The sequence below is a fragment of the Typopeltis vanoorti genome, chromosome 2, assembly GCF_054136105.1.
Source record: "Typopeltis vanoorti isolate ZY-2024b chromosome 2, IOZ_Tvanoo_1.0, whole genome shotgun sequence".
Taxonomy (NCBI): Eukaryota; Metazoa; Arthropoda; class Arachnida; order Uropygi; family Thelyphonidae; genus Typopeltis; species Typopeltis vanoorti.
This window is the reverse complement of record NC_143550.1, coordinates 69,271,354-69,288,092: the sequence shown is the minus strand read 5'-3', so window position 1 is coordinate 69,288,092 and position 16,739 is coordinate 69,271,354. Positions and strand designations below refer to the sequence as shown.

The 16,739-nt window shown below is 35.8% G+C and overlaps 1 protein-coding gene across 1 annotated transcript in view; it reads right to left on the bottom strand.

The window, feature by feature from the left end:
• The window catches only part of LOC150109146 (DEP domain-containing protein 7-like), an 89,967-nt gene extending 75,483 nt beyond the window's left edge, over positions 1 to 14,484 (bottom strand). The window contains exon 1 of the mRNA XM_090401683.1: positions 14,427 to 14,484. Within this exon, the coding sequence (XP_090257809.1) occupies positions 14,427 to 14,484 (58 nt within the window). The remainder of the gene's footprint in view (positions 1 to 14,426) is intronic.
• Positions 14,485 to 16,739: the final 2,255 nt, after the last annotated feature.

Here is a 16,739-nt window from a genome sequence, read left to right as displayed (position 1 = left end):
TTTAAAGGATACAGTTGCAGAGGCAAATTTTGGTACGATGTCATGTTCTTCCTGAAGTACCCATACCAAGTCTTGATTTTCAGCATAGTAGGCAGTTTCTTCATGATAGAGGATAGTGAGTGGCCACCCACACTCACAACTTCTAAATCAATAACAACAAACTCCTCTCTTTATTGCTTCCTTAATCCAATGTCAGTCCTATAGTGAGTTTCTACTACTGCTATCTAACTTTTATTCTTCAACCTATTCTCTATAATCCTCTATACTGCATTGCATATTCTGACATACTCCATGTGCATGATAACATTGAGCCAAAGTTTATATACTCTGACAGCCTGATCTGCAGCTCTTGTCATCCACTTCTTCCCCAAGTTATATGAGCTAGTCAGCAGAGCACCGATTCTTGTCCTAATTAAATCTAGATATTCGAAACCAGGCAGGAGGTAATTTCCATCCTTGATCCACTGATGCTGAGAAGGAATGTACTTACATTCTTCTAATGCAGCATCAACTGAATGGTGCAACATGTAAACCCATCTCCTTTGTTCAGTCAAGGCAGTCATAATTGGAGTTCTTCCATCAAGTCAAGCAGCCATTCAGAACTATCCTTAATACGTGAAGTCTTAGAGGCAGCAAACATATTTCTGAAGGGGAGACAGAAAGTACAGTAATCTGACTAGAAGTAATATAGGCACTAACCATCACAACAAGGGAATTCGAAGACCTCCACAGTTAACAGGGACATGGAAAAATGCTAGTGGCACATTGTCAGGAAGGTATAACCACAAACTGACTTTTGTGCAAACCGCTATCCATCTGGGATAGTATGAGAGAGAGAGATTTACCTGAGACCAAGCTATGGTAGAGTCTAGGAAAAAGGAAATAATTCATAATGAAGAGCCTTTGTTGAGGTTTAAGTGGTGCTTTACATAAGAGAAGAAAGAAAAGATCCTAAAGTGGATGGGAAAAAAGAATGGCCTTTCAGAGAGAAGAGAACACCAAGGTATCTCCATTCCTCCAGAACCAAGACAGAATGTAAAGACATGCCATGCAGGGGAAACAAAGTTCTCAACATTCAATTTCTGGTCTCTGGCTGAAGGAACAAGAGAAAGCATACTCAACTTTGTCACACTAATGTTTAAGTCCTGCACTTCGAAGAAGTCCACTGCTTGGTTGAGGAGTTTCTGCAAGTCTTCTCGTAGAGGCTATAAGTAGCTGTGTCAAGAGAGAGAGTAGCCAATATGGCTTGGAAGAGAGCAAAGAAGCTCATCTCATCAATGATACAGTTGAAGAAAATAGGAGGGAGAGAGAGAGAGAGAGAGAGAGAAGGGGGGGATCCCCTTGGTGTACATCCCATAAGTACAGGAATGGATGTTGATTTGGAGCTGAGGGTGAGGGTGATAGTAAGGGAATTTACAGAGTAAATCATAGATATGTAGGTGAAAAAAGCTTCTGAACATCCTACAAAAGACAGAATGCAAAGACAGATTGAAGGGAGATACTGTCAAGGGTCCAGGGATAATACCATAAAGAAAAGTCAAAGTAGGCATCAGGATTCAGAGAGAAGAGAGGAAAGAATCAAGTTATTCTCGGCACAGCCATCCACAGGGATGAAGGCTCTCTACCTAAAATCATGTTGGATATATTACTGCAGACATTTAACTAACACTTTATGAAAGAGATGTAAGAGAACAGGAGTAACTGTAACTGGACGATATTCAGAGGACACAGACGCATCTTCTCTCTCTCTCTTTTGACTGGCAAATATACGATGGTAGACATTTGGTAAATAGAAGTAGATCAATTAAATCTTGCAAGATAGGCAGGGAACCCATTCAAAGTAAGCAGTTATAAAGCCATCTAGTCCCACAACTGATGAACTAATGGGAAGTGAAGACTATCTCATCAAAATAGAATGTACAGAAAAGTTGAAAGGAGGACTAAAACAGGTAAGTATAATGTTCCGTCTAGTATTGTTCTAGCACAAACACTTCTATTCCTTTTATATAACACCTGCATTTGGGCATAAAGACACTTTTGCGCTTTCTGCTTGGATCAAACAGATGATGCACACATAGTACAGCACTATATGTGCTATGGGTTGCCAACCATTTGTTGGTGGGATTCACATAAAATAATAATAAAAACAGCTACTCATATGATGCCTTTTAATGATTTACCTTATTTCTGCAGAAATTGCCACCAAAAGGCAATGATCATTGCTATTATGTTTTCCTTCATTGAATGTTTTTTGCTACTTAAAAAATAATAAATAAAATAAATTACATCAATTCTCTTATTAACACAATCCAATTTTAAGTTTTAATTTTATTTAATTTAAAGAACCTTAATGTTAGAAATGGAAAAAATATAAAAAAATAGCTTATTATTACGCTCAACTTGCAGCAGATGAGATACTTATCAAAATAAGAATATGAAACAAATGCAACAGATAAATAATTCATATGTTCACGAGACATCCACAGATGCCATATGGTCACTCTGATACTCGGTAATGTGCTGTAAAAATTCAAAGTAGCTTAAAAATATCAAAGTGCTTTACATCGATATTTTACATAGATCAAGTCCCATGAGAACTGTAAATAACCTTGTTTGTTTCTATGTGTATTTTGCAAAATATTAATGTAGTTAACCCTGTTGGAAGTGAATGTATTTACTGTTTTCACGTCAAAAACAAAGGCAATGCTTTTCCCAAGGGAACTTTGTATATGTATATAGTTATGTGTAAGAGCACAGGAAATGTTGTTTACTAGTTTTGTATATAAGAGTTGCTTACTGCGCTAATACCTTTAAAGATAGTATCTAAGAGTGCCGCTAGGTTGAGAGAAGTTTCCACGGCCCCAAAAGGAGAAGCAAAGTATCAAAGAGGTCTGCTAGTTTTACCACACCCTGCAAAATACGATCAAAAGACTGCACGGAGGAGAACAAAGAGTGGGTTAAACTTAAAAAAGATAAAAGAGTCATGTCAAATTCTTTGGGGTTTACTATCCTTAGTGCAAGGTCGCGAGATTGAAAAATAAAAGGGACTGAGCCAAACATGAGGGCGTCCTAGTTCCAGTCTGTTGCCAGAAAGAGGAGCTTCCAGGCATTGCTAAAGAAGGAAAGGCTTCCAGATGCAAGAGAGAGGGATCCCGGTTGAGAGTCGGCAGCAGTTTCAGTTTCTTGGAAGTGGCAGTTCAAGCTATTGGAGACGGCAGTCATCCAGTCATTTTCGGCGAGCCAAAGCAGAGGAGAAAAGGCAATGTAAATTACCCAAGGCACTTCATTCGGAGGTTTTTCTTTTCGGCATGGGAGAACAACCTTTTCCCGGAGCTGAATGAGTATCGCAGTCCACAGCCCACTATTTTCCTGATGAGATATTACTGAAGCCCGACATTCCTGAGGAAGCTCAAGATCTGAGATGAAAGAATTGCCTTAGAACTTTTTGTGCAAGACTTTCGACTGGATGTGCGATACAGAGCCTTTGTAAGCTCTATATTTTTGTACAATTCCTCTTATAGTATGTTATAAAAAGACTTCTATAAGATAAGATAACAGAGAGTTAGCTAACTTCTTTGCAAGTAAACTAGAAGTTTAATAAGTTGAATTTGTAAGCAGAGTAAATAAGATTGTGAATTAAGGAAGTTAATTAGTGTTAAAGTAAAAAAGGTTCTAATTTATGCTAAAGATTTTATAAATGGATAGAGAAAGCAATCCCCATTTTGTTTAATTCATGTATAATTTGTAAATAAATGTTTTAATTATCTGTTAAAAAAGTGCTGCCTGATCTTTTATTTTACAACTGCACTGTTCTTAAATAAATTGGACTTGTGAGCGAGAAATAATTTAAGGCAATAAAAACGCAGTTCAGTTACTTACAAACCACGACTGTTAAAATAAACATTGATAAAAAAAACTTCGCTAGTGAGAGAGGAAAGTTTTATTTAGTCTTATGCCAATTAAATGATATACTGGTGGCACAGTCTGACAAATAAATTTCCAGTATTCATAGGCATTCGACTAGTAAATATGGAAGATGGATAATCATAGTCAGCAGTAGAGTAAATGAGAGAAAAAGTGCATTAAAGTAAAGCTATAAAGAATTAGGAATAGAATAGAGATAGAAGAGTAAAAAGATAGAGATATTACATATATATAAGAAAAATAACATATACGTTTACAATGGCACAGACAGTAGAAGATATTACAGTGCCACACTAGGCCTCGCCATGTAGTCCTGTTGTATGCTTTTCTGGAGGCTTCAATTCTATGAAGATCAGTCACTCCACACACACACATCATCCATCCATCTCAATGACATCTACCCTTCCTCTTTTTCCAGGAACTTTATATTCTATTACTGTTCTAAGAAGTCATCCTGTCCAAAATATTTTAACTTTTTCTTCTGTCAATATCCTTAAGGAGCCTTAAAGTTCTACTGTCTATTTTTTCTAATAAAACTATCTTTTCTAACACCAATCCACTCGTATGGCTTTCAGTATATGATATCCTCAACAGCCTTCTGTAACACCGTATCTCAAAAGCAGTTATTCTTTTCTTATCTGACTTCTTGAGGTTCCAAATCTCAAATCCATAAGTCGCTTGGAAAAACAACTGATCCAAAATCCTCAACTTTGTTCCCATGGAGATAGATCCATCCTTCCAGATTTTAGACTCTGATTGTTGTTTTAGCCATTCCTAATATTCTTCTGGCGTCTTCTGAACAGCAATTCTTCACATTAATAATGGATCTCAAGTACTCAAACTTGCTGACTTCCTCAATCCTTTCCCCATTAAGGTACACTTGTTTCTCAAGAGCTTCTCTGTTTGTATTTCCTTTGAGAACCATAATCTTCGTCTTGATAGGATTGAGTTGAAGTCTTCTTAACTTTATCAAGAATTTGTCCTAGGTCTTCCTTGTCATTACAGAGGAGTATGGTATCATCAGCATACCTCAGATTACTCATCAATCTACCACCTATTCTAATTCCTGTCTTGAGCTTATCCAATGCTTCACGTATGATGTCCTCCGCATATATACTAAACAAGTGAGGAGAAAGTAAACATACTTGCCTAACTCCTTGTCCCACCTGAAGCCAATCAGTCAATCCCACACCTGTTCTTACCTTGGCTTCTTGCTCCCTGTACAAGTTGGCTATCAGCCTGATAGTGTGTTGAGGAAAATCCATTCTTTTTGTTACTTCCCACAGTTTCACATGCTGAACACAGTCAAAAGCTTTAGAGTTAAGAAACACATTACCAGAGGTAGTTTGAATTCTTTATATTTTTCTATGATCTGTCTAAGGCAAAGGATCTGATCTCTAGTTCCCTAACCTTTCCTAAAACCTGGTCCTAGGGCATCTCTGCCTCAACTGTGGCCTCAATCCTATTAGCATGATCTTCAATAAAATATTGCTTGCATGAGATATTAAACTAATAGTTCTTTAGTTCTTGCAAGCATTCATATCTCCCTTCTTATGTAGTGGTATGAAAACTGACTTCTTCCAGTTTCTAGGCTATGATCCTGTCTCCCATATCCTTGTAATCAATCTATGAAACACTCTTATTCCCCCCCCCAACACATCCTCTGTGGCCTTAATTAACTCTGCTGGGATTCCATCTGCACCTGGGGCCTTATTGTTGTTAAGCTGCTTAACTGCTCTTTCAACTTCATGCCTAAGTGAAAGAGGTTCCAAATCGGAATTTTCCTGGGGAGAGGGCCTCCTCCTAATTTTTTTTATCCACTCTATTGTACAGTTCCTCAGAGTATTCTTTCCATCTGTTTTTGATTTCCATTTCTTCTGTTAGTAATGCTCCATTCCTGTCTTTGATAACATTCAATTTGGGCTTAAACTTCTGATTAAGATCACGAACTAAATAAAACATCATTTTATAATTGTGATAAATAAAGCAGTTTAAAATTACTATTTAACATTTTTAGTTCCTAATACTTTTTTTAAAATTTATTTTATTTTATCTAAAGTTTGAAAGAACACACTCATAAAAGTTTGAAGTGATAAGAAGCATCAAGTCCTAAGCATCTTGTTCAGAGCAGCAAAGAATCACTGACTTACTAATGCTACCACCAAAAGTTGGCAAACTCCTGCAACAGTGGCTGTAGGCACACTGTAATACCTCAGGCATGCTGCTCTTCAACAGAAAGAAAAATGAATTGTATGTTGAATTTTTTCATAAACAAATGCATTTTGAAATTCCAAGAGGCATTTTATTACTTCCTACTAATTTCTGAAAGAATTTTATCACTAAAATCTTATTAAAGATATTGTTTTAAAGCCTTCATGGATTAGCACAAAGTCCTCAAGGTTCTGTTCTTGGGCCCTACTGTTCATCAATTTATTTGTTAATGATACTTCATGTGGATTGACTGGGAATTTTCAAATGTTTGCTGATGATGTAAAGTTAGATAGATGAGTGGAGTTATGTTTTAATATTAATAAATGCAAAGTGTTACACTTTGGGGTGCAAAGATATAAAGCTACATACTGTATTGGTGGTACTGTACTTAAAGAAGTAAATGAGACTGAGGATCTTGGAGTATTGGATCTTGGAATGAGATTCAGGATCTCTGCATTTGCAAAGTACATTAGGGATAAGGAGGTGGTGGTGCTCTATATAAGGTACTGGTCTGACCATATATGGACTATTGTGCTCAAATTTGGTTGCCTAGTTTTCATTGTTATGTGGAAAGACTAGATATCAAAACTCTGGAATAGTTATTCAGTGGGAACATAGGTAGAACCATGTAACTTTACTCTAAGAAAAAGAACAAATTATTACAATTTGATGAAACATGGGGGTTAAAGGGTTTTAAGATATGTTCTTTCTTGTGGTTATATCAATTGCTTTAATATCATTTTTGTTCCAGGGGTTTATCTGACCTTTTCAGCTCCCCCCCCCTCATATGATATAGAATTAGTTAATAAAAGATTAGTTAATAAAAATTGTGGATGTTAAGATAGGAGTAAAGAGAGGCCATCCCTGTAAGTTGCATAAAGATGTGGTGAAGCAAGGTGTGGAAAATATATATTTTTTTTTATGTGGAGAGTTGTTGGTGAGTGGAATGCATTACTGAAGTGTTATTAATATTTATGGCTACTTTACCTATTTTCTTAAGGAGCACTCTTATCATCATCCTTATTCTATTAAAAAATCAGTCATTCTAGCACAATTTATAAGAGCATACAAATTTTCAACTACATATAATTATCTTAACATGGAATTAAGAAATTAACACATAGTAGAAACTGAAATTACCCAACACAACTAATAAATTACACCAACTAAAACCATTCAAAACAGTCCGATAATCAAAGCAAACTTCTCAACACAAAAAATCATTAAACTGCCATATATCCAGAACGCATACAAAGTCCATTAATATATTTTAAGCACAATGACTATAAATTAGTGTTTACTATGATTCATAAATTGGCAATCCTCCTAAAATCCGCCAAATTTAACAAGGAAATATTAGGATACAACAACATAGTATACAAATTTCCTTGCCAGCACAACTGTAATATCACCTACACAGGTTCCATGATTAGATCATTATGGACAAGACTACAGGAACACTTCTGTGATTGCAATATACCAATCCCAGAACATTTAAGTAATAAGAAGTGAAAAAAGAAAATAAAAACAAAAAACAATACCGGGAAAACAGAAATCATATCCAACACTCTCGAACAGAAACATACCCTGCAAACTGAAAAATCCATAACATTAGACATACAGAAAAACAAAACAATGCTAAGGATATCGGAAACTATAGCCATTAAATGTGACAAAAACTATTAACACCATAAACATCCACTGCCTCTATGTGTTAGAAGCTACACAAAATTAGGTCAAGATTCACAATAATGAAAAGCAACACAGATAAACCTGAGGCAAAAACACTAAGCCGACGTGACATTGCCTACACTTTGTCCACGAGCTCTGAAGACAACACTCAGTTGAAATGGCTCACACCCTGTAACTCCCACCTCTAATCTTCATTTATTTTTATCTTTCTCCTTTTTCTAGAAAAAAAAAAAAATTACAGTCCATCCTTGATAATTTGGCATATCTTTGATTTTCCACATTTTTAATTCCTACATATTTCTATCTCCACATCTTCCAACCCTGTCCCTCTTCCCTTCAGTTAGATTTCAGTTCAGTTACATAATTTTTATCATTATATTCCTGATGCTGCTCCAAAAGAAGACAACCCGAGCATTCTACAAAAGGTATGTCAAAAATTATTCCTTTCATATCTTTTGTTTATCTATGTCTTTAACACGTTCGCTGCCACGCTACTTTGGCATGGTCTGTTCCCCTACGCCGAGCAGTTTTACTTCTTCAAGGTCAGTACGATAATCTCGTTACCGGAGGTAAACGTCCTACGAGTATACTCGTAGTTGGCTTGTACAGAGCATATATGGTCTATGAGAATACACAGTTTTGATGCTAGCCCCACAAGCCAAGCATTTTCACTTCTTCAAGGTCAATACAATAATCTCGTTCCCGGCGTTAAGCGTCATACGAGTATACTCGTAGCTGGCTTGTGAAGCAGGTTTACCCACTACGAGTATACTCGTAGTTGGCAGCGAACGTGTTAAAATATCATTAATGTCTTAAATAAAGTGGAGTAAAAAAGCAAGTGATGTAATGCAAGGGGTACTCCTTAAGAAAATAGGCAAAATAGCCATATATATTAATATCAATTTTAGAGAAATATCACTGAAAATTTCCAGAAATAATATTTATTACTGGAGTGTATTGTGAATGCAGGGAGTGTAAATGATTTCAAAGTTCACTATGATAGACATGTTGCTGCTTGAATGAGCTTCCCACAATGAGTCTATTGACTTCATGGAGGTTACTGCAATAATATCTGCTTTGTGCAGCTTTTTACTGGAAGACCAATAGTTATTAAACTTCAAAGGGGGTGCGCAGCAGCTAGGTTCTCGTTCCTGCACCCTGTTAATACCCACTAGCGGAAGCTAAAGCTGCTATCAACCAAACGCAAGTGATCGAACTAAAATGCTCCCAAATTTCTGCCCTAAAGGATCCTACCTAGAGCCAAGCCTAAAAATAATATCATTTAATATTGAAGGTTTCTCCAGTGTCAAGCAAGATCTCATTGCAAATCTTTGCAGAGATAGTGACTGTGATGTGCTCTGCTGCAAGAAACTCACAGAGGAGAAGGTGCTGCAAGACCTTACATCCATGGCATGAAACTCATCAAAGAAATATCCCACAATAAATATGGCAGTGCAATATTTACAAAAGAGAACTTGATCCCATCATCCATTGACTCAACAAACAACAGAAACATTGAGATTATTACGATCACATTTAAAAATATCTCAATCATCTCAGCCTATAAACCACCAGAAGAAGCTTTCTCCTTCCCTGAGATCCTCCTTAATAATAATGCATACATGACTAATGTTGTATTAGGTGACTTTAACAGCCATAGTGTTAACTGGGGTTACACAAAGTCCAACGAAGATGGAGAACTTGTTGAAAAATTGGCTGAAAACTTTTCTCTAAACCTGATACATAATCCAAAACTCCCTGCATCTTTCAACAGTGGCAGATGGAAGCGAGAATATAACCCTGACCTCATATTTATTAGCTCAAAAATATCCAACATCTGTGTTAAAAAAGGTTTTAAATCCAATTCCACATACTCAACATAGACCAATAATGCTTCAATTCAACCCAGCAATTATGCCTAACACTGTCCCTTACAGATGACGATTTAATTTCCAAAAAAGCTAATTGGAAGGGTTTCATGAAGGATCTTGACCGCTCCATAGAAGAAGTCCCTCCAAACCCTCAAGAGTATCCAGAATTCATAAAAATACTGAGGAAAATCTCCACCAAACACATCCCCCCAGAGGAAGCTGCACAAACTACATTCCAGGCCTTTCCAGTGACATACAAGCCCAGCATGCTGATTACTTACAACTTTACAACACCAACCCCCTTCTCAGAAGAGACAATCCAAGCAGGAGAAAAATCATGTTCCAAGATGGCAGAGGAAAGGCATGCCTCATGGAAAAAAGAATAGAAGCCCTTGATATGACCCATAGTAGCAAAAAGGCATGGAACTTTATCAACAGAATTAGGAAGGATTTCACAGGTAACAGCTAATCAAATTGCTAATCAAATGAGCATCCACAGGTAACAGCTAATCAAATTGCTCACCAGCTGCTGCTGAATGGAAAATTCACTAAAATACACACAAAAAATAAGATACTTAGAACCCCAAGTGAGGAACAAAATATGATTAACTCAGATTTCACCATCACTGAACTCAACGCTGCCATAAACCTATTAAAACCTAGAAAATCTGCAAGCCTTGATGATGTCTGTAATGAACAGATTGAACATTTTGGAACTAGGACTAAAGAGTGGTTATTAAACCTATACAACACTTGCTTCAGAACCCTAAGGATACCAACTATCTGGAAGCATGCCAAAGTGGTGGCCTTTCTGAAACCAGGGAAAACCCCAACTGAAGCAAAAAATTACAGACCTATATTACTACTCAGCAACTTCTTTAAACTCTATGAACAATTAATTTTGAATAGGCTACAACCCCTAATCGAACCCCATCTTATTGCTGAGCAGGCTGGCTTAAGAACAGACAAATCCTGCACATCACAAATTCTCAACCTCACTCAATATATAGAAAATGGTTATGAGCAAAAACTAGCCACAGGGGTGGTCTTTGTAGACCTAACTGTAGAGTTTTATTTCTGAGTGTGAGATGGTTACATCTCACACTCAGAAATAAAATATACAGAATAACTAGAGACTATCGCCTTGTCCTCTTGATCCAATCACTCTTGGAAAACAGATGCTTTTACATGGACCTTGGGGGTAGGAAGAGCTGCTGGCACCACCAAAAAAATGGCCTCCCCCAGGGAAGTGTGTTATCACCATTACTTTTCAACATCTACGTCAATGATCTCCCCATCTTTCCAGGAACTAGAAATATTATCTATGCTGATGACCTTGCCATAGCTACACAGTCAAAAAATTTCAAGTCCATTGAAACTACTCTATCACTTGCCTTAAATAGTCTAACCACATACTATACCAGCAATCAACTAAAACCAAACCCATTGAAAACCCAGACTGGCCTTTTCCACCTTAACAATAAGGAAGCCAACAGGAAGCTACAGATTTCTTGCAAAGGCTCTAATATAGAACATTCCTGGAAACCAATCTACCTCGGTGTGACTCTCGATCGCACCCTCTCATATACACATAGAAAAAAAATGGCAAAAGTGAATGCAAGAAACAAACATACTAAGGAAGCTTACCTCCTCCAAATGGGGTGCAGACACCAGCACACTGAGATCTTCTGCCTTGGCCCTTTGCTATTCTTCTGCTGAATATGCCTGCCCAGTATGGTCCAGATTAAATCCTGCTGGAGATCAATGAAAGCTGCCACTTAATTACAGGATGCCTGAAACCAACACCACTAAAGACCTGTATACTTTGGCTGGTATTGCACCCCCTTCAATTCAAAGATCTGCATTCTCAGCTGATGAAAGAAGCAGACAAATGAATGATGAATGCCACCCACTGTTCGGCCAGACCGCAGTGCCCCAAAGACTAAGATCCCAACATGACTTCCTGACAACTGTCGAACCACCTAAAAACCTCCCAAAGATAAGACTTCAACAATGGCTTGCACTATATCCTGAAAATAATACTGGTATTCCAACAGCCGAACATCTTCCACGTGGTGCCCACTTGGACTGGAATACTTGGAAAAGCCTAAACAGACTCTGGACGACAGGATGCTGCAAACAAAATCTCATCAAATGGGGCTACCTCACTGGCCCAGACAATTGTGAGTGTGGAACAACCCAGTCCATGAAACACCTTCTTTCTTGTTCCTTTCTTTCATTGCCTTGTGCAAAAGAGGACCTTATATCCTGCACAGAAAGAGCAGTTGATTGTGCAAGATCGTGGAGGAACATCTGACCATGTTTATAAGTTATGCATAGTTTCCTTTTTTTCATATTTAATTATTATTCCCTGTATAATTCACTTACCAAATCTAAGCTCATCTCATTGTAATGTATCCTAATCATGTTGTACCACTTATTTACTACTGTACTACTTGTGTTTGGATACGAAACAAATGGAATTAATAAACTCATGGAAGATCTCACTCAGCCAGAAACATATGAGACTTACAACTTGACAAATCCATCATCTTGAGCCTTAAAACTAAATCTGGCAACACAGTCCACACACCCACATGTACCAAAAAATAAAAATTAAAAAAAAATAATAATCTTCTATTCCTTTTCTAACCACACTTTTACACAACTATCAGAATGGTCTCTTATTTGCCCTCCACTCTAATATAATCCCCTCTGCATTAACCACCCAACTGGTCATAATGTGTATACACATCAAGATTACCATGGATGCAAAGTGTGTATTAAAACTGTAATACCATTCATATTATATTGAAATATATGATGGATATGAAATGTATGAGGAGTGATGTAATATATCCATATTGACGGCGATGTGGTTAATCCAATACATTATTATTATTATGTGACACCTCCAGGGAGTCCAAAGACTCATCAAGGGAGAGTGTGCCAATAGCACTGAATGACTGATCCCCTTCCAACTGCTAATCACACTCAAACTTGCTCAACTTTTTGCGTGAGCCATTAGTAGCAGAGGCTCTACCAATCGACCAACCTTTGCTGGCAAAAAATTAGCAGAGCGTGGTTTTACATGTTTGTGTTATTATACTTATTGCATTTATTGTTTCTATTTTGTTAACTTTATTATACTGCTCATATGATTATGTGTTTTGCATCATTTGTTGTATACAGTGGTGTTAGCTATTTTGATTTAATTTCATTTTTTTCCCTTTTGGAATTTTGATATCCACATCCCATCTGCTCAGTCATAATGCTGAGTAGACAGGATGCAGAGTCAGATTATGATTGTACAAATTTGATAGCTGTCTTACCCAAATACAGATGAAGCCAATGTTGCTATGTAAAAAAAAAAAAAAAAAAAAAAGGGAGAGAGAGAGAGAAACAGAGAGGCTAAAAAAACATTTCCAAGCAATCAACTAGATTAAAACAAAACCAAAACTTTTATGAAGTTTTATTTATTTTATTTTCTTATATTTATTTTTATTTATTTTTTGGAAATGGGCAAAAAAGTGATAGGCACTTTTTGAAAATGGCACTTTCACTTGCAAGTATTGAGAAAACAGCAATTTGGTGCATAATAACCTAAAAATAGTATTTTATTTCCATGTCAACAACTGTTGCAATAAATGGGAACAGATTTGTTATCCCAATATATATTCATGCTGTAGTTTCATTAAAAAATTAAGGCAATCAGCCATAAGATTATGATGCAAGGAATTCTCTCTCTCTTTTGACGAAGGAAAAAAAAATCCATTTCAGTGAATAAAACAGAATACAAAGTCTCAGTAAATGACAAAAATAATACTAGACGAGAGAGAGAGAGAAAGGTAAAATTACCATAAAACCCAATTTAGAGAAAGGTATCCTTTCTTATGTTTGTTTGATTGTGTTTATTATCGTCTACTGAAACAAAGAATGTTATAAGTATATTTTTAAAAGGAAAGATCTTCAGTCTGCTCTTAATTATCATTTTACTTGATCAGCAAAAGCAATAAAAGAAATAACATTTAAGAGTTTTCCTCAGTAATAGGCCACAATAACCAAGAGTAAGAGACAGTATGTTGTGTGCTAGGAAGTAAAACCAGTTTCAGGATTAAAGAAAAAAAAAAAAAAACTTCACTATCTTCATATGATACCATCCATAGCCCCCATAAACCAAAAGGATTCAAAGCCAAGTCTTTCCAACCAAAAGGCAATCTCAACACTAAATGTTATGGAAGCACTGGATTTCAGCCAGGAATCCTGACCACTCTATAGTAAGCAAACTATGGAAAGTTTATTTTTCATTTATTTATTGATTTGTTTATTTATTTTTTTATGCCTGGATGAAATAAAGATGAAAACAATAATATAATTGCTTGTCTAGAATAGCATTCACTGAACTCGAAAAATTTCTACAAAATGGAACATAGTTTAAGCCATTGGACTATTACTAAAAATTCTTAAAAGGAAAAAAAAAAAAAACTCCATTCCCACTTGAATACAAAATAATACTAATAAAGCTGAACAAGAACATAGTGAACTGATACTTATTATGACATTTTTTATGCCATTCGACTACCGTACGGCTCATTAAAGTAACGTAAAGATAATTATATCGATAGGTTATATATATTGCACAAGGTGACTAACTACAAGGAATCTGAAGAAATATATAAGATTTAAAATTCTGCGCAAACATGCTACTAAAATTCAACATTCATTTACCAAAACTCTTCTGCAAACTCCGCGCTACATTTTCAAATTTAGCACTACAATCTGCCATACTTTTCTAAAAGCTCCTCCTAGCGAGCAAGATTCAAAGAACATACTAACGACCGGTGCATGTAATTAACAAAGTCAAATTACTATGCACTAATCCGACACAGTAATACTAAAATACCTTGCTAAACAAAGCAAATGTTATAAAATACAGTAAACAGACTGTGATTAAATTAACATTATAACGTGTAATAAAAATAATATAATTAAAAGTATTCAAAATAATTCTTTTTTTTTTAAATTCAACTGTCTTAAACAAAACTATATAATCATTTATTAGTAGTACAGTGTTGTAACTAGCTTTTCGTGGACTCTGTGCAAGATTTTATTTTTGTCCTTTTTTTTTTTTGAAAAAAGAGCCTGTCAGCTCAGTAGAAGTGGCGTGATAATAACCCAAAATGTTAATAGGATATATTATCCATTTATAGACCTGTAACTAATTCTGCAATTCAGAAAACTTTGTATATAAGAAACTACAGATTTACCTCTTAAGTTAAGCAAACAATATAATGTTAAAGCAAGATGGAATTCTTTTTGTAAAAATAAGAGTGCCTACAAAAAAATAAAATCTGCATGAGATATAGAGATACTACCAAAATATATGCATATATAAATGTAAATAAAAACATAAGCAATGTATGTATTTTAAGAATAAGATGTGCATTTAAATTAAGTTAATAAAATAGTCTTCCAAAATATGTGAACAAAGATATAAAATGAAGATATATGTAAAACGAATTGTACATATGGAAAATGTCAATGCTAACATATATATGTATGTATATGTATATGTGTGTGTGGGTGTATATATATATATATATATATATATATATATATATATATATATATATATATATGTATGTATATGTATATGTGTGTGTGGGTGTATATATATATATATATATATATATATAAACGAGAATAGACTGATCTGATAATGGAACTTATAGACTGAAATCACTATGTAACATATACCAACAAAAATAACAGCTCAAGCAATTCAATAGGACAATAAGGAAAATAGAAATTGAGCATGTGATGTTGTATCTTATTTAAACAGTGATTGTAAAACAGGTGTCATAAGTATATTGTAACGAGTAAATGAAAATGCCTAATAGAATTAGCAGCCTATGTACAAATTGTAAATAGCTGTATATATATTTATTTTTAAACGTACACAGCTGCTGTTGTTGATACAAATAACCTCAGTAGAAGTAGCCTCAAGAAATGTAAATCAAAATGTCAATTAGAATAAGCATTCTATGTACAAATGTATATATTGTAAATAGTTGTATATATATTTATTTTGATTGTACATAGATGCTTTAGTGTTAATAAAAATATACTCAGTAGAAGTGGCGTTTGCACTCAACAGCGCTTGACCGCACAAAGAAAGGATTTGGTGGTTCAGATCTAGTCGCCGACTAGAGGAAATTTTTCTAAGCCTTTTTTCGACCGGTTCCCGAGTTAGTCGATCTCTGGTAGGGGCTAGCGGGTTTTTTCTCCCGGAAACTCGGGTTTTTCGTCCCGTAAACTCAAGAAAATCGACCGTAGAACCCACACTATTTTCAGACATTAAAAATATTGTGTTAGGGTTAGAGACCACGAGATGGCGGCACTAGCTTGCCGCCTTCTTCACTGCGTACCGATGAATCAGTGATAGCCTTGGGCCAGCTATCTCTCTGATTGGCTACCAGTGGAGATTGAACTGCGCACTCATTCTCCAAAGTTAGATAGGGTAAACGGCCCCACCTACTCCCTATACGGGAACAACATAGGCGTTAGCTGATTTTTTTTTTTTTTTGGAAAATAAAAATAAAAAACAAATACGATAGAAACAGATGGCTCAATTTTTAACTTCAACCAAAAACGTTACGAAATCAGCCCCCATGTCGGCAACATTTAAAATTTGAAAATGAAAATATAATACTGATTATTTGGATACCCCATTTCAGGCCTGCCTTCGTCCTGGGTTCTGTGCCTGTGTACCCGTTGCACCTGCCTAGTTATGGAACTGGTGGTAGTAAGAGTAGTATTTACTAACCGCTATACTTTCTGCAGAACGCCTGCTGTCATCAATCTATTTCACTATCCTCTTTTTCATGTTCATCAGTTTATAAAGTTGAAATCCATCTTACCCACTTCATCCTGTCTTTTGCAACTACTTCTGCTTCTCTCCAGTTTTTTCAACGAGCTGGCTTTCTTTTTCTGTAATTCTTTGTTAAGTTACTTTAGGTTTTCCTTTTTCCTTCCAACATC